Source organism: Acinonyx jubatus, chromosome E3 (assembly GCF_027475565.1).
Source record: "Acinonyx jubatus isolate Ajub_Pintada_27869175 chromosome E3, VMU_Ajub_asm_v1.0, whole genome shotgun sequence".
NCBI classification, from domain to species: domain Eukaryota; kingdom Metazoa; phylum Chordata; class Mammalia; order Carnivora; family Felidae; genus Acinonyx; species Acinonyx jubatus.
The window spans coordinates 12,513,942-12,541,814 of record NC_069398.1 but is presented as its reverse complement, the minus strand read 5'-3'; the positions used below and the strand labels follow the sequence as shown (position 1 = coordinate 12,541,814).

The following is a 27,873-nucleotide window of genomic DNA, read 5'->3' as shown; positions in this document are numbered from 1 at the left end:
ATAGAGATACAGAAAAAGAGGATATCCTTCCTAAGTACTTTTATAAAACTACCATAACTTGATACCAAAATCAAACAAAGGCAGTACAAAAAAGGAAATTATAGAGCAATTTCACTACTGAACATATAGGTAAAAATTTTAAACTAAATATTAGCAAAATGAATCCAGCCTGTATACAAAGGAAAACATATCTTGACAAATTTATTCTAAGAATATGAGATTGGTATGGGTATTGAGGAGGGCACCTTTTGGGATGAGCACTGGGTGTTGTATGGAAACCAATTTGACAATAAATTTCATATATTGAAAAAAAAGAATGAGATTGGTATAGCATTTAAAAATCAGCTTATATAATGCACATTAAGAAGAAATATATTTTTACCATCTAAATAAATGCAAATTAAAATGTTAAATAAAACTCAATATCCTTAGCTCAGATAAAATTCTTAAACAGTAAATGAACAGAATCTTTTTAACCTGATAATTATATATCTATATACTTTAAAAGCTTCCAGTCACCTTATACCCTAAAAACTTGTTGTGGACCCCAATTTTAAAGTGGATGTGTGTGTGTGTGGGGGGGGTTCCCCATACCACCAAGCAAGTTTCCAGGACATTAGCTGGGTGTCACTCAATTTTGACACTATTTATCCCAAGATAGCATCAGATTCCATAGTTTAAGGATTCAGTCCTACAGGGCCATTCCCCCTACCCTGACTTCAGATGCCAGTCACAAGCCCAGATTATTACCTTTGCTTCTGCTGACTGATTATAGATCAGAGGCTCCAAGGACAACTTCCTTAGGCTCAATTAATCTGCTAGAGCAGCTCACACAACTCAGAGAAACATGTTACTTACCAGACCATTAGTTTATTTCTAAACAATACAACACAGGAACTGCCAGATGGAAAGATGCATAAAATAAGGTATAGCACAAAGGCATCGTGCTTCCTTGTCCTCTCCCATTCCACCACTCTCTCCAAATATTCAGATGTTCACCAAACTGGAAGTAATCCTAATCCATCCTTTTGGATTTTTATGGAGGCTTCACACATTAAATAGGCACAACTGATTAAATCATCAGTTATCAATGGATGACTGATTCAACCTCCAGGCCTTCTCCTGGATGCTGGAGGTCAAGGGAGTGAGACTGAGAGTTCCAATCTTCTAATCACATGGCTGGCTCCTGCGGCAACCATCCCCCATCCTTAGGTGCTTTCCAAAAGCCACCTCAATACGTAACAAAAGACACCTCTGCTGTTCTCAACACTTCAAAAATTTCAAAGATTTTAAAATCTATGTGCCAGAAAAGGGGACCAAGACCATATATATATATATATATATATACACATACATACATACATATATATGGTAAACTGTTAAAATGTTTCTTTTAGGCAGAGAACTCCAAAACTGTATTCTACTAAACAATGAGTAAACTGACAAATATAAGCTTGATTGGTTCAAGCTGTCAGAATCAGCTGATTTTTTGGAGGTCTGGAATGTTATTTTTAACACTTATAAGCACCAGGGAAGTGCTTAAATAAAGAAAAAAAGCTGACAACTTTCAGTAAAACAACATTATGGTGTTTTTTTTCTTAACTGCCTACCATAACTGACTCCCCAGCTCAGTGCCAACCATGGGGATGGTGTCTACCTTCCTGATATGGCTTGCTGTTACCAGAGGGTGCAATACAGACTTGACTCTTAAAGAACTGTGCTTGACTCTTCTGATCTGCCTGATGGCTCCTTGAGGGATTCCGGAGGAAGTGGCTCAAGGACTTCACATTGTTTCACACCCCTCTGAACTTTCTCAGAGCAGAGTCAGCCTCCCAATCAGTGTTTGTTGAAAGCATTTAAAGGCAAACACACTTCCCACAGTTGACTGCTGCAAAGGATAACAATGAGAAAAGTAGCAGACACAACAAAAAGCCTGGGGGAAAAAAGGTGTGAAGAAGAAACACAAGGAAGAATAAGGGCATTAAAAAACTTCCACATATAGTGGAGAATCTAGAAGGCCACTCACATGCTCAGGGTTGGACAATGTTCAAAACTGACCTGAGAAGACCCTACTCTTTAACCTTGAGCTGACCTTTAGGCTCTGCAAAAGTGAGAAGTGAAGACTAATGCTAAATATTGAAAGAGTGCCCAACAGAGAGCCAATCAGAGAGTATACTTTTTTTTTTTTGCTCTAGTTAAGGAAATCTGTCAAATCGCTGGCTGACTACTAAACCAACAGAGCACAGACTTCAGTGATTACACATCAAAATAATACAGTCTTTGTAAAAATAGTTTAGAAAACTCACTAAGTTAATAACTACAATCCACACAACCAACAATAAACCATGAAGTTGGGGGAGACATTTCTAGAATTACCACATTACATTATTAATCAAAGACTTTAAATAGAGTGCCCTAAATATGCACAGATATCTAAAGGAGACTATTAACAAAGAGCTAAAGGAAATAACAAGAATCATATCCCATGAACTAGAAAATATCAATAGATTTAAATTATAAAAAGCATCAAACAGAAATTTGGGGGCTTAAACAGAAAACTGAAATGAAAATTTGATTAGAGGGGTTCAACAGTATATATGAGTAGGCAGAAGAAAAAAAATCAGCAAACTGAAGATAAGACAACTGATATTATGTGATCTGAAGGGCAGAAAAAGAATAAGGAAAGGTTAATTGAGCTTAAGAGACCTGTGGGACACCATGAAGGTTACCAATAAGTGCATAATTGTGGAGTCATAGAAATTAAAGAGGGAGAGAAAGGGTCAGAGAAATTATATGAAGGAATAATGGCTGAAAAATTCCCAAATTTGATGAAAGACGTAAATGTACAAATCCAAAAAGCTACACAAACTCCAAGTGGAATAAAATCAAAGGAATCAGCACTAAGACACATTAAAACAAAAATGAGGAAAGTCAAAGACAAAAAAAAAAAAAAAAAGAATCTTGAAAGCAGCAAGAGAGAACTGTTTCATAATGTACCAGATTAAAAACCAATTTGCCAGAAAGCTGCAGGCCAGAAGGAGGTAGAGTGACATTTTTAAAGCATTAAAAGTAAAAATAAACTAAACTGTTAAGCAAGAATTCTGCACACACCAAAACTATCATTCAAGAATGAAGTAGACATTAAGAAATTTCCAAATCAGGGCACCTGAGTGGCTAGTCGGTTAAGCTTCTGTCTTAGGCTCAGGTTATGATCTTATGGTTTGTGGGTTTGAGCCCCGCATTAGGCTCCATGCTGATATCTCATACCCTGGAGCCTGCTTTGGTTTCTGTGTCTCCCTCTCTCTCTGCTCCTCCCCACTCATGCTCTGTCTCTCTCTCAAAAAAATGAATAAACATTAAAAAAAATTTCCAAATCAACAAAAATTGATGGAGTTTGTTGCTTGTACATGTGCCACACAAGGATGAACAATCTGAATGAAAGAATACTGGATAGTCACTCAAAGCCATATAAAGAAATAGAAAACTCCAGTGAAGGTAACTGCATCGATAAATATGAAAATCAGAATTATGGTATTTTCTGGTTTATAACACCTCTTTTTTTTTCCTATATGACAAATAAATTCATGTAAATAACTGTAAAGATGTGTTAATAGGTATATAAATATAAAGATGCAGTTTGTGAAAATACCAACATAAAAGGTAGATGGAGACTGACAGGAGCAGAGCTTTTAATACTATTAAAGCTAAATTAGTATTAATTATAATTAAGTTGTTTAAAGTGTTCATTGTACTCTCCAAATTATCCCTTAAGAAAATAACTAGAAAATACATACAAAAAAATGATAAGGGAATCAAAACGGAGGATATAAGGAACAAAAAAGGTATGATATATAAAATACAAATACCAAAATAGCAGATATAAGTCCTCCATTATCAGTAATTATTTTCAATATAAATGGATTAAACTCCAATTAAAAAGTGAAGGTAATAGAAGGGATTTTTTAAAAATGATCCAGGGGTGCCTGTGTGGCTCAGGTCATGATCTCACAGTTCCTGAGTTCAAGCCCAACCTTGGACTCTGTGCTGACAGCTCAGAGCCTAGAGCCTGCTTCAGATTCTGTGTCTCCTTGTCTCTCTGCCCCTATTCGGGTCATGCTCTGTCTCTGTTTCTCTCTCTCTCTCAAAAATAAATAAAACAAAAAAAAATTTTTAAGATCCAAAGATACAATTTTGTTAAAGGGAAAGAATGGAATAAGATATTTCATGTAAATAGTAACCAAAAGAGAGCTACAGTAACTCAACTAATATAGGATAAAATAGGCTTTAAGTAAAAAATTGTTACAAGACACAATCAGGGATATCATACACTTATGGAAGTGTCAATCAATCAAAAAGATGTAATAATTAAAAACATATATTCATCTAACAAGAGAATTCCAAGAACCAAAAAAAGATAACTGAAGGGAGAAATAGAAAGCTCTCTAATAATACTTAACAACTTCAATACCCAGCTTTCAATGATGGAGAGAACAATTAGACAGATGATCAAGAGAGGACTTAAACAACACAGTAAACTAACTTTACCTAAAAGACATACATAATACTCCATCCAAAAAGAGCAGAATATATATTATTCATTTTTAAAGAATGTTTATTTATTTTGAGACAGAGCGAGTGTGTGAGTGGGGGAGGGGCAGAGAGAGAGAGAGAGAGAGAGAGAGAGAGAGAGAGAGAGAGAGAATCCCAAGCAGGCTCCATGCTGTCAGTGCAGAGTCCCATAGGGGGCTTGACCTCATGAACCATGAGATCATGACCTGAGCCAAAATCAAGTCAGATGCTTAATAGGCTGAGTCAGCCAAGCACCCCAGAATATATATTCTTAAGTGCACATGGAACATTCTCTAGGAAAGACTATATGTTAGACCACAAAACAAGTCTCAATAAATCTTTTAAAAAGGTTTAAATCACACAAACGATATTTTAGGACTGCAATGGAATGAAGCAAGAAATCAGGTGGAAAGTTACAAATGTGTACAAATTAAACCAAAAAATGTGTGAAAATTATAGAAAAAAAATCTCTTAAACAACCAATGTGTCAAAGAAGAAATTCAAGGAAAATTAGAAAATATTTAAGGATAAATGAAACAAAAATACAACATACCAAAACATAGGAGATACAATGAAAGCAGTGCTGTGGAAAATTTATAGCTGTAAAGACCTACATTAAAAAAGAAGAAATACCTCAAATCATAACCTAACTTTCCACCTTAGGGAAAAGGAGAAAGAAGAACAAGCTAAACCTAAAGCTAGCAGAAAAAAGGAAATAATAATGATTAAAGTAGAGACAAAATAGAGAATAGGAAAACAATGAGCCAATTAAGAAAAACAGAAGTTTTTTTTTCTTTGAAAAGGTCAACAAAATTAATAAACTTTTACATATACCTCCTAAAAAAGAGAATTACTAAAATCAGAAAGATGTGCACTTTCACACCAACTTCAAAGTAATACAAATAATAAATATTAATAATAACTGCATAGCAACAGACTACACAACCTTGATGCAATGGGAAAAATCTTTGAAATGCAGATCCTGCCAATACTGACTCAAGAAGATATAGAAAATCTGAATAGACCTATAACAAGCAAAGATATTAAATTACTATCAAAAACTTTCCAATTGAAAAAACAAAGTACTCTATGGCTTCACTGGTGAATTATATGAAAACTTAGAGAATAATTAACACCAATCCCCCTCAAACTTACCAAAATAAATAGAGAAAGGAATGCTTCATAACTCACTCTTTGAGGAAAGCATAACCCCAGTAACAAAGTCAGAGAGAGACATCACAAGAAAATAAAATGTGAATAACAGATGCAAAAGTCATCAACAAAATCTAGTAAACTGAATACAGCAACATTTTTTTAAGGTATATATTTTAATTCCAGTATGGTTAACAGACAGGGTTACATTATTTTCAGGTTTACAATGCATTGATTCAACAATTTTATACATTACTCAGTGCACCTCCCCTCTGGTGACCATGAGTCAGTTCTCTATAGTTAAGAGTCTGTTTCTGTCTCTCTCTCTCTCTCTCTCTCTCTCTCTCTCTCTTCCTTCCCCCCTCCCTCGTTTTTTGTACTTTATTTCCTAAATTCCACACGAGTGAAACCATATAGTATTTGTGTTTCTCTGACTATTTTGCTTAGCAAAATACTCTCTAGCTCCATCCATGTTGTTGCAAGTGGCCAAATTCTTTTTCATGGCCAAATTATATTCCATTGTATATATATATGCCACATCTTTACCCATTCATCTATTGAAGGACACTTGGGCTGACTTCATAATTTAGCTATTGTAAATAATGCTACAATGAACACAGGGGTGCATGTGTCCCTGTGAATTATGTTTTTGTATTTTGGGGGTAAATACTTAGCAATGGAATTACTGGATCTTATGGTAGTTCCATTTTTAATTTTTTGAGGAACCTCCATACCATTTCCCACAGTAACTCCACCAGTTTTCATTCTTACCAATAGTACACGAGGATTCTTTTTTCTCCACATCCTTATCAACACTTGTTATTCTTTGTGTTTTTGATTTTAGCCATTCTGACAGGTATGAGATGACATCTCATTGTAGTTTTGATTTGTATTTCCCTGATGATCAATGATGATGACCATCTTTTCATGTGTCTGTTGGCCATCTGGATGTCCTCTTTGTAAACGTGTCTATTCATGTCTTCTGCCCATTTTTAATCGAATCATTAGTTTTTGGGGTGTTTTTGGGGTGTTGAGTTTTATAAGTTCTTTATATATTTGGGATACTAACCCTTTAACAGATATGTCATATGCAAATATGTTCTCCCATTCCGGGGGGTGCCTTTTAGTTCTGTTGATTGTTTCCTTTTCTGTGCAGAAGCTTTTTATTTTGATGTAGTCCCAGTAGTTAAGTATCTTTGCTTTTATTTCCCTTGCCTCAACAGACATATCTAGAAAAATGTTGCTATGGTCAATGTCAAAGAAATTATTGCTCATGCTCTCCTCTAGGATTTTTATGGTTCCAGGTCTCACATTTAGGTATTTAATCCATTTTGAGTTTATTTTTGTGTAGTATAAGAAAGTGGTACAGTTTCTTTTGCATGTAGCTGTCCAGTTTTCCCAGCACCATTTGTTGGAAGATACTGTCTTTTTCCCATCAGATATTCCTTCCTCCTTTGTCAAATATTAACTTACCATATAATGGTGGGTTTATTTCTGAGTTTTCTATTCTGTTCTATGGATCTATGTGTCTATTTTTGTGCCAGTACCATATTGTTTTATTACAGTTTTGTAATATACTTCAAGTCTGGAACTGTGATACCTCCAGTTTTGCTTTTCTTTTACAAGACTGCTTTCACTAATCATAGTCTGTTATGTTTCCATACAAATTTTAGGATTGTTTGTTCTAGTTCTGTGAAAAATGCTGTTGGTATATTGACTGGAATTGCATTAAATCTGTAGATTGCTTTCGGTAGTATAAATATTTTAACAATATTTGTTCTTCCAATCCATGAACATGGAACGTTTTTCCATTTCTTTGTATCATGTTCAATTTTTTTCATCAATGTTTTATAGTTTTCAGGATACAGGTCCTTCACCTCTGTGGTTAAGTTCATTCCTAGGTATTTTACTTTTGGTGCAATTGCAAATGGGATTATTTTCTTAATTTCTCTTTCTGCTGCTTTATTATTAGTGTATATAAATGCAGATTTCTGTACATTGATTTTATATCCTGAGACTTTACTGAATTCATTTATCAGTTATAGTAGTTTGGTGGAGTCCTTATGGTTTTCTAAATATAGTACCATGTCATCTGGAAAGAGTGGAAGTTTTCCTTCTTCCTTACCAATATAGTTGCATTCTATTTCTTTTTATTGTCTGATTACTATGGCTAGGACTTCCAGTACAATGTTGAATATAAGTGCAGAGATTGGACATCCTTGTCTTTTTCCTGATCTTAAAGGGGAAAGCTTTCAATTTTCCCCCAGTGAGTATGATGTTGTGTGTTTTTCATCTAAGGCCTTATTATGTCGAGGTATGTTCCCTCCAGACCTACTTTGTTGAGGGTTTTTACTATGAATGGATGTTGTACTTTGCCAAATATGCAGCAGCAAATTAAAAGGATTCTACACCATGACTAAGTAGGATTTGTCCCAGGAATGCAAAGATAGTTCAACAGAGAAAAATCAGTCCATGGAAACACACTACATTAGTAGAAAGGAGGAAAAAACCCATATAATCATCTTAATTTGTGCAGATAACAGATTTGACAAAACTCAACATCATTTCACAAAAAAAAACCTCAAAAATTAGGAAAAGAAGGAAACTTCAACATGATAAACGAGATTATGAAAAATCCACAGCTAAGATCACACTTAATGGTTTAAGAATGAAAATTTTCCCTCAAGACTAGGAAGAAGGTAAGAGTTTCTGTTTTCACCGTATCTTTCTTTTTTTGTTTTTGTTTTTCAATTTAAATTTTAATTAGCTAGGATACAGTGTAATATTGGTTTCAGGGGTAGAATCTAGTGATTCATCACTTACATACAACACCCAGTGCTCATCAGAACAAGTGCTCTCCTTAATACCCATCACCCATCTAGCCCATTGCCCACCCACATCCCTCCCTTCAACCTTCAGTTTGTTCTCTATCATTAAGAGTCTCTTGTGGTTTTTTCCCCTTTATTCTCTCCCTGCGTTCCCATATGTTCATCTGTTTTGTTTCTTAAATTCCACATATGAGTGTTTTCACCATTTCTATTCACATAGCACTAGAAGTCCTAGCCACAGCAATTAGGCAAGAAAAAAATTAAAGACATCCAAATTGGAGGGGAAGAAGTAAGCTTATTTCTATTTTTTCTATTTGCAGATGACATGATCTTATATGCAGAAAGCCCTAAAGAATCTACAAAAAAAATCTATTAAAACTAATGAACATATTCAGCAACAATGGAGGGTACAAGTTCAATACATAAAAATCAGCTGAATTAAATTTTTTTAAATGTTTTATATTTGAGAGAGAGAGAAAGGGAGAGAGTATGCAAGCAGGGGAGAGACAGAATCTGAAGCAGGCCCCAGGCTCTGAGCTGTCAGCACAGAGCCCGACACAGGTCTTAAACTCAGGAGCAGTGAGATCATAACCTAAGCCAAAGTCGGATGTGTAACTGACTAAGCCACCCAGGCACCCCTGAGCTGAATTTTTGACACTATCAATGAACAATCTGAAAATAAAATTAAAAAGGAATTCCATTTGTAATAGCAGAAAAAAATAAAATAGTTAGGAATAAATTAAACCAAGGGGTTGCAGAAGTGTACACTGAAAACAATAAAATATTCCTCAATTAAAGACTACCTAAATACATGGAAAGAAATGTCTTCATGAATTACAAGACAATATAGTTAAGATAAAAATACTCCCCAAAGTGATTTACAGATTCATTGTGATCTTTAAAAAAAATCCCATTTGCCTTTTTTGTTTGCAGAAATAGAAAAGCCAAACCTAAAACTCATGTTGAATTGCACAGAACCCTAAACAGGCAACAAAAACAAAAACAAAAACAAAATTGAAGGCTCACATTTCCCATTTTCAACACTTACTACAAAACCATAGTAATCTCAAAAGTGTGTTACTGATCTAAGGATATATATAAACCCAGTGGAATACATCTGAGAATATGGAAATAAAGGACTTATGTCATATGTCCTATATACACATGATTCTTGACAATGGTGACAAGAGCATCAATAAGGGAAAGAACAGTCCTTCAATAAATGGTCCTTTGACAAACAGATAATCTAAATGCAAAAGGTATGAACTTCGACCTGGATTTCATACCATATATAAACACTAAAAGTGGATAAGAGACATTAATATAACAGCTAAAACTATGAAATTCTCAGAAGAAAATGTACAGGTAAATCTTTATGACCCTAGGTTTAGCAAATGGGTTCTTTGACACACAGAAGAGAAAAAGAGGTAAAGTGGATTTCATGAAAATTAAGAATTTCTGTGCACCAGAGGATATTATTAAGAGAGTCAAAAGGTATTTTGAGGATCATGTACCTGAAAGGGCTTAGTATCCAGAATATATAGAGAACTCTTACAACACACCAACCAAAATACAAGCAATCCAATTAAAAGTTAGTCAAAGGACTTGAACACACAGTCCTCCAAAGAAGATATACAAATGACTAGCAAGCACATGAAAAGATGCCCAACACCATTACCGTTTAGGGAAGTGAAAATCAAAATCACAATGAGGTATCACTTTACACTCATTTGGATGGCTATAATAAAAAATGGAATGTATCAAGGAGTGGCAAGGATGTGGAGAAATTGTTACCTTCCTTTATTCTTGGTAGAAATGTAAAATGTTGCAACAACTATGGAAAACAGTTTAATGGTTCCTCAAAAAAGTTGGGAATTAAATTACCATATGACCAAACAATTCTACTCTGAGGTTTATATTCAAAATAATTGAAGGCACATGCACAAACAATAATTTGTACCCACATGTTCATTGAAGCACTTTGGCTCACAAGAGTCAAAGGAGGAATCAATCCAAATGCCCATGAATGGATGACTAGATGAGCAATATGTTGTACATCCATTCAATGTAATATTAGTCAGTCATAACAAGGAGTGAAGTACTGATAAATGCCACACAACAGATGAATCTTGAAAACATTAAGCTAAGTAAAAAAAAATTCAGACACAAAATGTCACATATTTGTATCATTACATTTATATGAGATATCCAGATAGGCAAATCCATAAAAACAGAAAGCAGATTAGTGGTTGCCAGGGGCTGAGGGGATGGTGGGATGGGAGTACTGCTTAACAGATATGTGGTTTCCATTTCAGGTGATGAAAATGTTTTGAAATTAAATAATAGTGATGGTATATTAGGAATATACTTTATGCTACCACATTGTATACTTATTTAATATAGCTAAAATGGTAATTTTTATGTTGTATGTATTTACTACTAATAAAAAACATTTCCATTTGCGACACCTGGGTGGCTCAGTCGGTTGAGCATCTGACTCTATATTTCAGCTCAGGTCATGATTCCAGGGTTGTGGAACTGAGCCCCATGGCAGGCTCCACACTAAGCATGGACCCTGCCTGGAATTCTGTCTCTTCCTCTCCCTTGGTCACTCTCCCCCACTCTTGGACGCTCTTTCTAAAATAAAACAAACAACAAACAACAACACCCCACTTCCATTTAATTTTAGGAACAAGACAAAGATATCTACATTAATTCCTTTTATTATATATTAGAGGATCTAGCCTGTGCAGTAAGAGGTGAAAGAAAATAAGACAAAATGACTGAGGGAAAAAAAAACCCACCTTATTTTCACGTTATAGGAATGTGCATATAGAAAATCCAAAGGAATGTATAGTTCTTAGAAATAATTTAAGAGTTTAATAAATTGTAAGGAAAGGCAACATTTAAATATTATCACAAGCAGGTGAAAATATAACTTTGATAATATTTCATTTTTAATAATAAAGAATAAAAACACTCAGGAAGACAGTTATTAAATTTTTATAACAAAAATATAAAGCTAGAAAAAAGAATTTTAAAAGACCTAATCAAAAGGAAATATATATCATGTTCTTGAAGAGGACGATTCAAAATTATAAAGATGTTAATTCTCCCCAAAATGATCTATAGATTTAATACACTTTGATTGATAATGCAAACAGTATTTTTTTTATGAAACATAACCTACTTATTCTAAAACGTATACAGAGTAGCAAAGGGCCAGGAATAGTCAAAGACATACTTGAAGAAAAAGAATGGACTGGACGTCTTTCCCTACCAGGTGATAAGATTTATTATGAAGCCATCTTGACTAAAATGCTGTGAATATGCTTCAAACATAACGTATCAGTGAAAGGACCACCTCCATACAAATGCACACATGAGGGGGATCTTGACGTATAACAGAATAGGTACTGCAGAGCAGTGAGGAAAGGGTGAACTATTTATCACATGTTGCCGGACAACTGCTTATGCACTTGAGGGAAAAATCAATTCACCATATCATACCACACACAAAATATCAATCCCTATATAGAACACAGGAAGATAACTCTGTGCCTTGGAAAATTTTTTTTCACTGAAATATTTAGTATCACAGATTATGAAGGATGAGATTGGTAAAGGAAACAATTGGTTACATTCAAATCGCTATTAAAAGATAACATTAACAAAAAGCTAAAAGTTCCAAACTGGGACAAGTTTTGCAACACATTTGCAACTAACGAAAAGTCGGCAGTAGGAATATATAAATAACTCCTGAAAATCAATAATCATAATAGACAAGCATGCACAGATTTTATAGAAAAGGAAACACATGACTCATATTAATAACACTCAGCTTCATCAGTAAGTGGGAAAATGAAGGTTTGAACTGCCATAAGATAGTATTTCATATCTCTAGTGTGGCACAAATTAAAGCTTGACAGTAAATTCTGGCAAGGATATGAGCAGTAGGAATTCTCATCTTCCTTTAGTGGGGCTGTAAAAGCACACAACCACTTTGGAAATGTTGGACATGGGTAGTCATGCTGGGCATTTACAAACCTTGCTATGACCTAGCAATTCCTTTCCTAACTATATACCACAGTGAAAGTCTTACACATATATACCAAAAGACACGTACAAAAACCTTCTAAATATCTAGTCTGCCATAATTCCAGAAACAGAAAACAACAGTATTTGTTTTCTAACTATCTCTTTTTTCTCTTTGGTATATCACATTGTGCCTTACGTTGACACACCACTTTTCTTTACCTCCGGGTTGGCTGGTTTTGTTTTTTAATTTTGGCTGTTTATGGTCATACATACAATCATGTGCCTTGTGAGGAGCCATTAACTAACAATACTGTGATAATGTACTGAGAAAAATAAAAATAAAATGAAATAGAATTATTGGTCATGACTGCTATTGGTATGAGCCCTCAAAAAGGAAGGAAACAATTTTCACTTGCCTTTGTATATTAGACACCGTGCCAGCACAAAGATATGAATGATGCTTGCATCCATTGACTTCCTATTCCAATCTTCTAGTCTTTCAAAAGTGTTTAAAAACTAATCTCTACAGGAAGCATTCTTTGGTTTATCTCAACCTTAATATGAATTTGGAGGATTTTAATTCTTTTTTCGTGTGTATACTATGATCCATTAATTTTCATTGCTCTCTGCATGTCCTGTCAAATCTTTTTTTGTGCATATGATATGCATGTCTCCAAGGTCAATGTCAGCTCTATGGGACACTATATTTCCAATTCACATCAAACACACAATAAAAATCTATTAATGAAGTACACAGACCCTTTATTTCAGGAAAGCAATTTTGTTGTTTTCTTCCTCTTCACATACCCCAGGATCATCATCGCATACTGACAGACTTTATTCCCTCTAGTAGAATATACAGAAGCCATCTGAATCATTACCATTCCTGCTGGATGGTTAAACAGATACCACATGTGAAGCCACAGGTAAAGGTTAAAAAGAATCCTCAAACATTATCTTATTTTGGTTCTTATCCTTTTTCACATGTATACTATACTATATTTTCACTACTCCTTTCATTTCTTTTGGAATCATTTCATGTACATATAATACTTGTCTTTTTAGCTAGAATGTAAACAAGCTACAGATGAGATGGCAAATGAAAGTCACAGGAGCTTCCAAATATAATCCCCACTGAGTCACTGACAATTTTTCCCAGGAGTTTTTGACTTACCTTTATTGAAGAATGTGCTAACCATAAAGCTGAAGAACATTGTGGCGATAGCAAAACATAGCAAAAAGACGAAGACAAGAGATGGGTCACTGTATTGGATAACTGGCACAGGTTCTATCTAGCAAAACAATCAGGAAACCAGTTGAGTCATACTCTAAATGGTGTCACAGCAAAACAATAGAAGAGAAATGAAACATCTTTAAATATTTTAAAAGTCCTAGTGAAATTAATGACAAGCCTCAGGGAGATGAGTAAACAATTCATTAACTACAGAAGGTCCACACACCTAGACTTAAAGTTTAGTTTGCTGGAGGGGTGCCTGGGTGGCTCAGTCAGTTGAGCACCCAACTTTGGCTCAGGTCATGGTCTCACGGCTTGTGAGTTCGAGCCTTGTGTCAGGCTCTGTGCTGACAGCTCAGAGCCTAAAGCCTGCTTCAGATTCTGTGTCTTCCTGTCTCTCTGCCCCTCCCCTGCTTATGTTCTGTCTCTCTGTCTCTCTCTCAAAAATAATAAACATGTTTTTTAAATCTTAAAAAAAAAGTTTAGTTTGCTGAGAGACTAAGCAGCACTTGAATTTCCAGAGCGGAGTCACCAATAGGCACATGTTCACTTCCTGAATCCAACAGGACCACACCATATGTATCCATTTTTCCTCTCAGAGTTTAGCTATAGCCTGGACAGTGAAATAGACACTTGCCTTGGCAAAGAAAATAATGCACATCAAAAGGATGATAACTGAATACAAAGAGAGGAATGTGAAGAAATAGGCAGCCCAGAGCATCCAATTACTGAGTCCTATCATGAGCAGGTACTCCTGTGGGAGAATTAACACAAATCAACATCATGTAAAACAATATAATATACAAAATGCTTTCACAAATATTATCTAAATTTCCACCACAATCAAAATTGGCTAAATAAGAAATATTATCATGCCCAATTTATAGAGGAGATCAATGACTTGACTAAAATTACTCAGCTAGTGTGTGGGAGCTCTGAGATGCTTATAAGCCCATAGATGACCTCACCAATAATTTACCTGATATTTTTCAGGCATGAAACACCCTTAACAAAACTATAAACTACTTACATTAATATCCCCTTTCTTTTTATTATGCCTTCTTCTAGTAGGGCATAATATATTTTAATTCAATGTAATATAAATATATTTTATAAATGTAAACATGTAATGTAAGTATATTTTAATTCAATTACAAAAGATAAAAGCAAATGGACAAATTTTTGGTCAAATTGGCTAAAAAATGAGAGAAGACTCATATTACTAAAATCCAAATGAAACTGGGGACATTACTTCTGATTTTACAGAAATAAAAACAATCACTTAAAGCATACTATGAACAACTATATGCCAAAAAATTAGATAACCTATATAAAAGGCACAAGTTCCTAAAAACACACAAGCTACCAAAACTGAATCATGAAGAAAGAGAAAATCTGAACAGATCAATAATGGGGAATAAGATTAGATCATTAATTAAAAACTTCCAACAAAGTACATCCCTGGAGCAGAAGGCTTTACTGGTGAATTCTATCAAATATTTCAAAAAGAATAAACAATAATCCTTCTCAAACTCTTCCAAACACTTGAAGAGGAGGAAACTCATTTTATAAGTCTAGTGTTCAGACAGATACACATGAAAAGAAACTACAGACCAATATGCCTTGTGAATATTGACACAAAATTTTTCAACAAAATAGTATCAAACCAGATTTAGCAGCATGTTGAAAGGATTATACACCATGACCAAGTGGGATTTATTCATGGAACGCAAGGAGAGTTAAACATAGAAAATCAACCAATATAACACACCACATTAAGAGAAAACACATGATCATTTCAGTTGATGCAGAAATTCAAGACTGATAAAACATTCAACTAGAAATAGACGGGAACTCCCTCAACATAACAAAGGCCATATAAAAAAATAACAGCTAATATCATACTCTTTCACCTAAGATCAAGAGAAAATTAATGATACTAGCTTTCACTCCTATTCAACACAGTATTAGAAGTTCTAATCAGAGCAAATAAATATATAAATATATATATACACACATATACATATACATATATATGTATGTGTGTGTGTGTGTGTGTGTGTGTATCATATGGCATCCAAATTGGAAAGGAAGGAGTACTCTGCAGATGAGATGATCTTACATGTAAACCCCACAGATTCCACACATTAAAAAAAGTCATAATTAATAGATGACCCATCAAAGTAGGAGAATACAAAGTCAACACACAAAAATCAGTAGAACTTCTATATACTATCAATGAGCAATCTGAAATGGAAATTAGGAAAACAATTCCATTTACAATAGCATCAAAAAGAATAAAACACATAAGAACAAACTTAACCAAGGATGCAAAAGACTTGTACAATTGAAACAATGAAAAGTGAAAGATCTCTACATTTTTGAAGCCAAAACACTCCCATAAAATTGGAAAAAAATTAGAAAATTAGATAAAATTTGGGCACCTGGGTGACTCAGTCCATTAAGCACCTGACTCTTGATATCGGCTCAGGTCATGATCTCATGGTTGGTGAGATCAAGCTCCACATGGAGCTCTGTGCTGACAGCACTGGCATTATCTACTAAAGTTAAATATGCATAATCTAACATTCAGCAAAAAATGTATAAAATATTCATAGAATTACTTACGATACCCAAACTCCAAACACAGAAGGAAAATAGGTAAGTTTTGATAGTCATACTACGGAATCTTAAAACTCCTATAACTCAATGACTATGAACGAACTACAGCTACATATTTAGCTGTAAAGAATCACGCAGACACAATATAGTGCATGATTCCATTTATATCAAGTTCAAAACAGACAAAACTAACTCATGATATTAGAAATCAGGTTACTGTATACTTTAGGGAAAATGTTTTGAGGGGAACACAATCAGACTTCTAGAGTGTCGGCAGTGTTTTATTTCTTACAGGATCATGATAATATGGGCATACTTTCTTTATGATAACCCATTCAATTCTACTACAATAGTTTCAATGTTATTGTTTCCTCAAAATTCTTAAGTTGAAAACCTAGTCCCTTTGTAGACAAGTCAAGTAAGAAAATGCGACTGAGGTCAGAGAAGTTTTTTCCTGCTTTCTCCTCTAGGGTTTTGATGGTTTCCTGTCTCACATTCCGGTCCTTCATCCATTTTGAGTTTAATTTTGTGAATGGTGTAAGAAAGTGGTCTAGTTTCATTCTTCTGTATGTTGCTGTCCAGTTCTCCCAGCACCATTTGTTAAAGAGACTGTCTTTTTTCCACTGGATATTCTTTCCTGCTTTGTCAAAGATGAGTTGGCTATACTTTCGTGGGTCCAATTCTGGAGTCTCTATTCTATTCCATTGGTCTATGTGTCTGTTTTTGTGCCAATACCATGCTATCTTGATGATTACAGTTTTGTAGTAGAGGCTAAAGTCTGGGATTGTGATGTCCCCTGCTTTGGTCTTCTTCTTCAAAATTACTTTGGCAGCTTCTGGGAAGATGGTGGCATAAGAGGACGCTGGGCTCACTGCATTATGTGGATCACTTAGATTCCACCCACACCTACCTAAATAACCCAGAAAATCGCCAGAAGACTAGCAGAACAGATTCTCCAGAGCCAAGCGTAGACGAGAGGCCCACGGAAGAGGGCAGGAAGGGCGGAGAGGCGGTGCCCACTACAAGGACTGGTGGGAGGGAGCTGAGGTGGAAGGATGGCCCGCCGGCCAAGCAGAGGCCCCGAGTCTGGCTTGCAAAAGTGGAGGGGCCAGATGGAGTGTGTTCAGACAGCAAGCAGGACTTAAGATCTGGAAGGTTATAAGTTAACAGATCTGCTCATAGAGCAGGAAGGCTGGAGGACAACAGGAGGGAGAGTTGTTGATCCCCAGATGACAGAGCTCAGCTTGGCGGGGAACAAAGGCGCTCACCAGCGCCATCTCCCTCGCCCATCCCCCAGCCAAAATCACATATGTAACCAGTTCCCATCACAAAACTTGCTTGCATCGCGCACCCAACCCAACACTGTCCTTCTGCAGATACATCCCTCTGGCGGGTCTGACTCCCTCCCAGTGCTGCAGGGCCCCTCCTGAAGTGGATCTCCAAAGGAAAAGCAAGCTGAGCCTGCCCCTCCTGCCACTGTGCACCTTGCTGATCCACCCCAGCTAATACGCCAGATCCCTAGCACCACCAGCCTGGCAGTGTGCAAGCAGCCCAGATGGGCCACGCCACCCCACAGTGAATCCTGCCCCTAGGAGAGGGGAGGAGAAGGTACACACCAGTCTGACTGTGGCCCCAGCAGTGGGCTGTGGGCAGACATCAGGTCTGACTGTGGCCCCACCCACCAACTCCAGTTATTCAAGACAGCACAGGGGAAGTGCCCTGCAGGGCAGCACTACTCCAGGGACTATCCAAAATGACGAAACAGAAGAATTCACCTCCAAAGAATCTCCAGGAAATAATGACAACTAAAGAACTGATTAAAAAAGGATATAAACAATATAACAAAAAGTGAATTTAGAATAATAGTAATAAAATTAATCGCTGGGCTTGAAAACAGTATAGAGGACAGCAGAGAACCTATTGCTACAGAGGTCAAGGGACTAAGGAACAGCCAGGAGGAGCTCAAAAATGCTATTAATGAGCTGCAAAATAAAATGGAGATGACCACAGCTTGGATTGAAGAGGCAGAGGAGAAAATAGGTGAACTAGAGGATAAAATTATGGAAAAAGAAGAAGCTGAGAAAAAGAGAGATAAAAAAAATCCAGGAGTGTGAGGGGAAAATTAGAGAACTAAGTGATGCACTAAAGAGAAATAATCTATGCATAATTGGTATTCCAGAGGAGGAAGAGAGAGGGAAAGGTGATGAAGGTGTACTTGAAGAAATCATAGCTGAGAACTTCCTTGATCTGGGGAAGGAAAAAGGCATTGAAATCCAAGAGGCACAGAGAACTCCCTTCAGATGTAACTTGAATTGATCTTCCTCATGACATATCATAGTGAAACTGGCAAAATACAAGGATAAAGAGAACATTCTGAAAGCAGCTAGGGATAAACATGCTCTAACATATAAAGGGAGACCAATAAGAGTAGTGACAGATTATCTACTGAAACTTGGCAGGCCAGAAAGGAATGGCAGGAAATCTTCAATGTGATGAACAGAAAAAATATGCAGTCAAGAATCCTTTATCCAGCAAGTCTGTCATTTAGAATAGAAGGAGAGATAAAGGTCTTCCCAAACAAACAAAAACTGAAGGAATTCGTCACCACTACACCAGCCCTACAAGAGATCCTAAGGGGGATCCAGTGAGACAAAGTACCAGAGACATCGCTACAAGCATGAAACCTACAGACATCACAATGACTCTAAACCCATATCTTTCTATAATAACACTGAATGTAAATGGACTAAATGTTCCAACCAAAAGACACAGGGTATCGGAACGGATGAAAGAACAAGACCCATCTATTTGCTGTCTATAAGAGAATGATTTTAGTCCTGAGGACACCTTCAGATTGAAAGTGAGGGGATGGAGAACTACTTATCATGCTACTGGAAGTCAAAAGAAAGCTGAGGTAGCCATACTTATATCAGACAAACTAGACTTTAAATTAAAGGCTGTGACAAGAAATGAAGAAGGGCATTATATAATAATTACAGGGTCTATCCAACAAGAAGAGCTAACAATTATAAATGTCTATGTGCCAAATACGGGAGCCCCCAAATATATAAAACAATTCATCACAAACATAAGCAACCTTATTGATAAGAATGTGGTAATTGCAGGGGACTTTAATACCCCACTGACAACAATGGATAGATCATCTAAACACACGGTCAATAAAGAAACAAGGGCCCTGAATGATACATTGTATCAGATGGACTTGACAGATATATTTAGAACTCTGCATCCCAAAGCAACAAAATATACTTTCTTCTTGAGTGCACATGGAACATTCTCCAAGATAGATCATATACTGGGTCACAAAAGAGCCCTTCATAAGTATACAAGAATTGAGATCATACCATGCATACTTTCAGACCACAATGCGATGAAGCTTGAAATCAACCACAGGAAAAAGTCTGGAAAACCTCCAAAACCATGGAGGTTAAAGAACACCCTACTAACGAATGAGTGGGTCAACCAGGCAATTAGAGAAGAAATTAAAAAATATATGGAAACAAACGAAAATGAAAATACAACAATCCAAATGCTTTGGGATGCAGCAAAGGCAGTCCTGAGAGGAAAATACATTGCAATCCAGGCCTATCTCAAGAAACAAGAAAAATCCCAAATACAAAATCTAAAGCACACCTAAAAGAAACAGAAGCAGAACAGCAAAGGCAGCCTAAACCCAGCAGAAGAAGAGAAATAATAAAGATCAGAGCAGAAGTAGACAATATAGAATCTAAAAAAACTGTAGAGCAAATCAATGAAACCAAGAGTTGGTTTTTTGAAAAAATAAACAAAATTGACAAACCTCTAGCCAGGCTTGTCAAAACGAAAAGGGAGATGACCCAAATAGATAAAATCAGGAATGAAAATGGAATTAGTACAACCAATCCCTCAGAGATACAAGCAATTATCAGGGAATACTAAGAAAAATTATATGCCAACAAATTGGACAACCTGGAAGAAATGGACAAATTCCTAAACACCCACATGCTTCCAAAACTCAAAGAGGAGGAAATAGAAAGCTTGAACAGACCCATATCCAGTGAAGAAATTGAATCAGTTATCAAAAATCTCCCAACAAATAACAGCCCAGGACCAGATGGCTTCCCAGGGGAGTTCTACCAGACGTTGAAAGCAGAGATAATACCTATCCTTCTCAAGCTATTCCAAAAAACAGAAAGGGAAGGAAAACTTCCAGACTCATTCTATGAAGCCAGTATTACTTTGATTCCTAAACCAGACAGAGACCCAGTAAAAAAAGAGAACTACAGGCCAATATGCCTGATGAATATGGATGCAAAGATTCTCAATAAGCTACTAGCAAATCGAATTCAGCAGCACATAAAAAGAATTATTCAGCATGATCAAGTGGGATTCATTCCTGGGATGCAGGGCTGGTTCAACATTCGCAAATCAATCAACATGATACATCACATTAACAAAAGAAAAGATAAGAACCATATGATCCTGTCAATAGATGCAGAAAAAGCATTTGACAAAATTCAGCATCCTTTCTTAATAAAAACCCTCGAGAAAGTTGGGATAGAAGGAACATACTTAAACATCATAAAAGCCAATCATGAAAAGCCCACAGCTAATATCATCCTCAATGAGGAAACACTGAGAGCTTCCCCCTGAGATCAGAAACACGACAGGGATGTCCACTCTCACCGCTGCTGTGTAACATAGTGATGGAAGTGCTAGCATGAGCAATCAGACAACAGAAGGAAATCAAAGGCATCAAAATTGGGAAAGATGAAGTCAAGCTTTCACTTTTTGCAAATGACATGATAATATACACGGAGAACTCGATAGACTCCACCAAAAGTCTGCTAGAACTGAGACATGAATTCAACAGAGTTTCAGGATACAAAATCAAGGTACAGAAATCAGTTGCATTCTCATACACTAATAATGAAGCAACAGAAAGACAAATAAAGAAACTGATCCCATTCACAATTGCACCAAGAAGCATAAAATGCCTAGGGATAAATCTAACCAAAGATGTAACAGATCTGTATGCTGAAAACTATAGAAAGCTTAGGAAGGAAATTGAAGAAGATATAAAGAAATGGAAAAACATTCCGTGCTCATGGGTTGGAAGAATAAATATTGTTAAAATGTCAATACTACCCAAAGCAATCTACACATTCAAGGCAATCCCAATCAAAATTGCACCAGCATTCTTCTCAAAACTAGAAAAAGCAATCCTAAAATTCATATGGAACCACAAAAGGCCCCGGATAGCAAAGTAATTTTGAAGAAGAAGACCAAAGCAGGAGACATCACAATCCCAGACTTTAGCCTCTACTACAAAGCTGTCATCATCAAGACAGTATGGTATTGGCATAAAAACAGACACATAGACCAATGGAATAGAATAGAAACCCCAGAACTAGACCCACAAAAGTATGGCCAACTCATCTTTGACAAAACAGGAAAGAATATCCAATGGAAAAAAAAGACAGTCTCTTTAACAAATGGTGCCGCGAGAACTGGACAGCAACATGCAGAAGAATGAAACTAGACCACTTTCTCACACCATTCACAAAAATAAACTCAAAATGGATAAAGGACCGGAATGTGAGACAGGAAACCATCAAAACCCTAGAGGAGAAAGCAGGAAAAGACCTCTCTGACCTCAGCCATAGCAATTTCTTACTTGACACATCCCCAAAGGCAAGGGAATTAAAAGCAAAAATGAACTACTGGGACCTTATGAAGATAAAAAGCTTCTGCAGAGCAAAGGAAACAACCAACAAAACTAAAAGGCACCCAACGGAATGGGAAAAGATATTTGCAAATGACATATCGGACAAAGGGCTAGTATCCAAAATCTATAAAGAGCTCACCAAACTCCACACCCCAAAAACAAATAACCCAGTGAAGAAATGGGCAGAAAACATAAATAGACACTTCTCTAAAGAAGACCTCCAGATGGCCAACAGGCACATGAAAAGATGCTCAACATCGCTCTCATCAGGGAAATACAAATCAAAACCACACTCAGATATCACCTCACGCCAGTCAGAGTGGCCAAAATGAACAAACCAGGAGACTATAGATGCTGGAGAGGATGTGGAGAAACGGGAACCCTCTTGCACTGTTGGTGGGAATGCAAATTGGTGCAGCCACTCTGGAAAGCAGTGTGGAGGTTCCTCAGAAAATTAAAAATAGACCTACCCTATGACCCAGCAATAGCACTGGTAGGAATTTACCCAAGGGTTACAGGAGTACTAGTGCATAGGGGCACTTGTACCCCAATGTTTATAGCAGCACTCTCAACAATAGCCAAATTATGGAAAGAGCCTAAATGTCCATCAACTGATGAATGGATAAAGAAATTGTGGTTTATATACACAATGGAGTACTATGTCGCAATGAGAAAGAATGAAATCTGGCCCTTTGTAGCAACGTGGATGGAACTAGAGAGTGTGATGCTAAGTGAACGAAGCCATACAGAGAAAGACAGATACCATATGTTTTCACTCTTATGTGGATCCTGAGAACCTTAACAGAAACCCATGAGGGAGGGGAAGGAACAAAAAATAAGGTTAGCGTGGGAGAGAGCCAAAGCATGAGACTCTTAAAAAGTGAGAACTGAGGGTTGATGGGGGCGTGGGAGGGAAGGAAGGGTAGGTGATGGGCACTGAAGGGGGTATCTTTTGAGATTAGCACTGGGTGTGGCATGGAAACCAATTTGACAATAAATTTCATATATTAAAAAAAATACTTTGGCTATTTGGGTCTTTTATGATTCCATACAAATTTTAGGATTGCTTGTTCTAGCTTCGAGAAGAATGTTGGCGCAATTTTGATTGGGATTGCATTGAATGTGTTAATTGCTTTGGGTACCATTGACATTTTCACAGTATTTATTCTTCCAATCCATGAGCATGGAATGTTTTTCCATTTCTTTGTATCTTCTTCAATTTCCTTCCTAAGCTTTCTATAGTTTTCAGCATACAGATCTTTTACATCTTTCGTTAGGTTTATTCCTAGGTATTTTATGCTTCTTGGTGCAATTGTGAATGGGATCAGTTTCTTTATTTGTCTTTCTGTTGCTTCATTATTAGCGTATAAGAATGCAACTGATTTCTGTACATTAATTTTGTACCTTGAAACTTTGCTGAATTCATGTATCAGTTCTAGTAGACTTTCGGTGGAGTCTATTGGGTTTTCCATGTATAATATCATGTCATCTGGAAAAAGTGAAAGCTTGACTTCATCTTTGCCAATTTTGATGCCTTGATTTCCTTTTGTTGTCTGATTGCTGATGCTAGAACTTCCAATACTATGTTAAACAATGTGGTAAGAGTGGACATCCCTGTCTTGTTTCTGATCTCAGGGGGAAAGCTCTCAGTTATTCCCCATTGAGGATGATTATTAGCTGTGGGCTTTTCATAAATAGCTATTATGATGTTTAAGTATGTTCCTCCTATCCCGACTTTCTCAAGGGTTTTTATTAAGAAAGGATGTTGAATTTTGTCAAATGCTACGTCTCCAAAGGCAAGGGAATTAAAAGCAAAAATGAACTATTGGGACCTCATGAAGATGAAAAGCTTCTGCACTGAAAAGGAAACAATCAACAAAACTAAAAGGCAACCAATGTAATGGGAAAAGATATTTGCAAATGACATATCAGACAAAGGGCTAGTATCCAAAATCCATAAAGAAGTCACCAAACTGCACACCCAAAAAACAAGTAACCTAGTGAAGAAATGGGCAGAAGACATGAATAGATACTTCTCTAAAGAAGACATCCAGATTGCCAAGAGGCACATGAAAAGATGCTCAACGTCACTCCTCATCAGGGCAATACAAATCAAAACCACACTCAGATACCACCTCACGCCTGTCAGAGTGGCCAAAATGAACAAATCAGACTAGAGATGCTGGCGAGGATGTGGAGAAACGGGAACCCTCTTTCACTGTTGGTGGGAATGCAAACTGGTGCAGCCACTCTGGAAAACAGTGTGAAGGTTCCTCAAAACATTAAAAATAGATCTACCGTATGACCCAGCAACAGCACTCTTAGGAATTTACCCAAGGGATACAGGAGTGCTGATGCATAAGGGCACTTGTACCCCAGGGTTTATAGCAGCACTTTCAAAAATAGCCAAATTATGGAATGAGCCTAAATGTCCCTCAACTGATAAATGGAATTAAGAAATTATGGTTTATATACACAATGGAATATACGTGACAGTGAGAAAGAATGAAATCTGGCCTTTTGTAGCAACATGGATGGAACTGGAGAGTGTTATATTAAGTGAAATAAGTCATACAGAGAAAGACAGATACCTTATGTTTTCACTTTAATGTGGATCCTGAGAAACTTAACAGAGGACTATGGAGGAGGGAAAGGGGAAAAAAAGTTGGAGAGAGGGAAGGAGGCAAACCATAAGAGACTCTTAAAAACTGAGAATAAACTGAGGGTTGATGGGGGGGTGGGAGGGAGGGGAAAGTGGGTGATGGGCATTGAGGAGGGCACCTGTTGGGATGAACACTGGGTGTTGTATGGAAACCAATTTGACAATAAATTTCATATTAAAAAAATAAACACACCTACCAATTTTTTTTTCAAAATAAACAAAAAAGAAACCAACTTGACAATAAATTTCATATTAAAAAAATAAACACACTTACCAATTTTTTTCAAAATAAACAAAAAAGAAACCAGTTTGACAATAAATTTTGTATTAAAAAAAACCCAAAACCCAGTCCCCACTCTAAGGGCACTTTGAGGTGGGGTATTGAGAGATGATTAGGTGATGAGGGATGAGCCCTCATGCATCAGAATAGTGCCATTATAAAGCAGACCCTGGAGAGCTTGCATTCCTTCTGTCACAGGAGGAGACAGTGATGAGGTGCCATCTATGAACCAGAAACACAGAGTGGGTTCTCATCAGACATTCTGAATCTGCTGGCACATTGATCTTGGACTTTCCCGGCTCCAGAAATGAGAGAAGTAAATTTCTATTGCTTATAAGGTATACTGTTTGATATTTTTGTTATAGTAGCCTGAAGGGATTAAAACACATACACTTAGGACTTGTGTATTTTTTTGTTTGTATGTTATACTTCAATGAAAATTTTTAAAAAATGAAATATAAATAAGTCACAATGTTGACATTTATGTACCATGTTCTGGGGACTCAAAGAAAAAACTTTAAATTATCATTGAGAAAAAAAAGAGACCATCAACAAGGAGATAGCAGCACAACATTTGGGACAAGTAAGTTAACTGTGTGTACACCAACCAGAAAAGAAAGAGGAAAGCATTACAGTCAGAGGAAACATAAACATAAAGGAAGTTTCAAAAAAGCCATTTGTTTGATGGATGGATAAGGAGATGTATGACAAGAGCCCTGAGTGAGAAGAGCTGGATGGGGAGAAACAACAGGAGCCTGATACATGAAGTGTTGTGGCCACTAAGAAAGGAAAGAGAGAAAATGATATGATTCAAGATTACATAAGGAGATAAGTGACATGGAGATGGCCGATGTGAACAGTCACATCTAACAGCTACTGAGTATTCAACTATGCGCCTGGCAATCTATCAAACACTCAACATGCATTTCCTCCTTTATGCCTCACAACAGCTGGTCCAGATGACTAGACAGTGATAATTTTTCACACAATATCTAGTTGAATATCATGACAGTCCTGTAAATTAGTTTTAATCAATTTATGTCTGAGGAAAAAAAGGCTAGAAAAGTTATACGACATGTCACAGTTAATAAACAACAGAGATAGGATTTAAATCTATGATTTATCAGTTCCTGAAACAAATTAGGCAATAAATCAACCATATGTGTATGTGTGTATGTGTGTGTGTGTGTGTGTGTGTGTGTATACATGTAAGTTATATAAGTCATCTCACCCTCTATATTTATATTATACATTTATATATATTATATAAAATTATTTTACATTATGTATTTTATATATTTACATTATATATATTATATACATTATTGGCTAAATGACTGGAGTTTGAACTGCAAAGCATGTGGCCATAACACAACATGCTCTCTGACCAAGAAACAGAAATTCTGAAGGGAACTATGAGAGGTCATTTAGAAAAAAAAATTCATATATCAGAAAATAGAAAAACTAATCACACAATCATAAAATCTTGACATTTAATTGTATCCGAATTCATCAAGACAATTCCACAGCCCAGTTGATTATTTCTTTGTAACTCACCTTATTCCAGAGAGATTTAGAGCATTTGGCATTTAAATTCTATCTGTAATTATCTTCTGAAACTAAAACTAAAGACCAATCCAATAATTCCAATAAAAAAAAATTCTAGAAAACTGCGAAGAGAAGTAAGTGTTCACTTTTGGCTGCTACCAAAACATAACCATCCACTAGTGCTGAGTGGTCAGAAATAATCCAACCCTCCACAAAAATTTATGCTACAAACCCAACTTTTTCTACAGAAATTCTATCTACCACAAGAAAAGGAAAGTTACCTTCAGTCGGTTTTCCTTTTCCCACACAATAGCCTGAATGAGGGTAAGATGATTCATAGAGAAGATAAATAAGATTACTAAAGGGATGAAAATACCAAAAAAGGTATAGAAGTAATCATGAGAATATGCTGGATATGGAAATCTCTGAACAAATACAGTGACTTCTCGGAATAGCTTTTGTGTAGCCTTGTGATTATAGTATTTCATGATGGCAATATCCACGGCATGCTGCATAGCCAGGAATCCTTCAGTGATGTACCCTAAGTGAGAAAACAAGGATTGCTAAGGACAACAGAACAAGTAACAGCTGAGCTGAACAAAGAAAAAGGTAACTGAAGTATGTCAAAGACAAACAACAAAGTTAATTATTGTAAAGAGGCCCTTGTTATAGTCTTAAATTTCCCAGAGCAGCTATTATGGTTTACCCATACAAACAGATAATAAATACTTTTTATTATTTAAAAAATACGAATATGGTTGACACGCAATGTTACATTGGTTTCAGGTCTACAGCATAGTGATTTGACAAGTTTATACGTTATGCTATGCTTACAAGTGCAGATACTATCTGTCACCATAAAATGTTATTACACTACAATTCACTATACTCCTTATATTGTGCTTTATTCTCATGACCAATTTACTCCTTAAATGGAAGCCTGTATGTCCCATTCCCCTTCACCCATTTTTCCTATCCCTCCCTCCTCTGGCAACCATCAGTTTGTTCTCTGTATTTATAGGTCTGATTTTGCTTTTTGTTTATTCATTTTTTTTTTAAGATTCTTTTTAAAAGGATCCTGAGGCACCTGGGTGGTTTGATGGGTTAAGCATTCAACTCTTGATTTCGGCTCAGGTCATGATCTCACGTTTGTGGGTTCAAGCCCCATGTTGAGCTCGACGCTGACAGTGTAGAGCCTACTTGGATTCTCTC

At 36.4% G+C, this 27,873-nt stretch overlaps 1 protein-coding gene across 1 annotated transcript in view; it reads right to left on the bottom strand.

Moving 5' to 3' along the window:
- Positions 1–27,873, bottom strand: part of LOC106970513 (phospholipid-transporting ATPase ABCA3-like) — a 179,733-nt gene that overhangs the window by 128,462 nt on the left and 23,398 nt on the right. Inside the window, 3 exon segments of the mRNA XM_053212893.1 lie at positions 13,762–13,875; positions 14,455–14,575; positions 26,943–27,202. Of these exon segments, the coding sequence (XP_053068868.1) occupies positions 13,762–13,875; positions 14,455–14,575; positions 26,943–27,202 (495 nt within the window).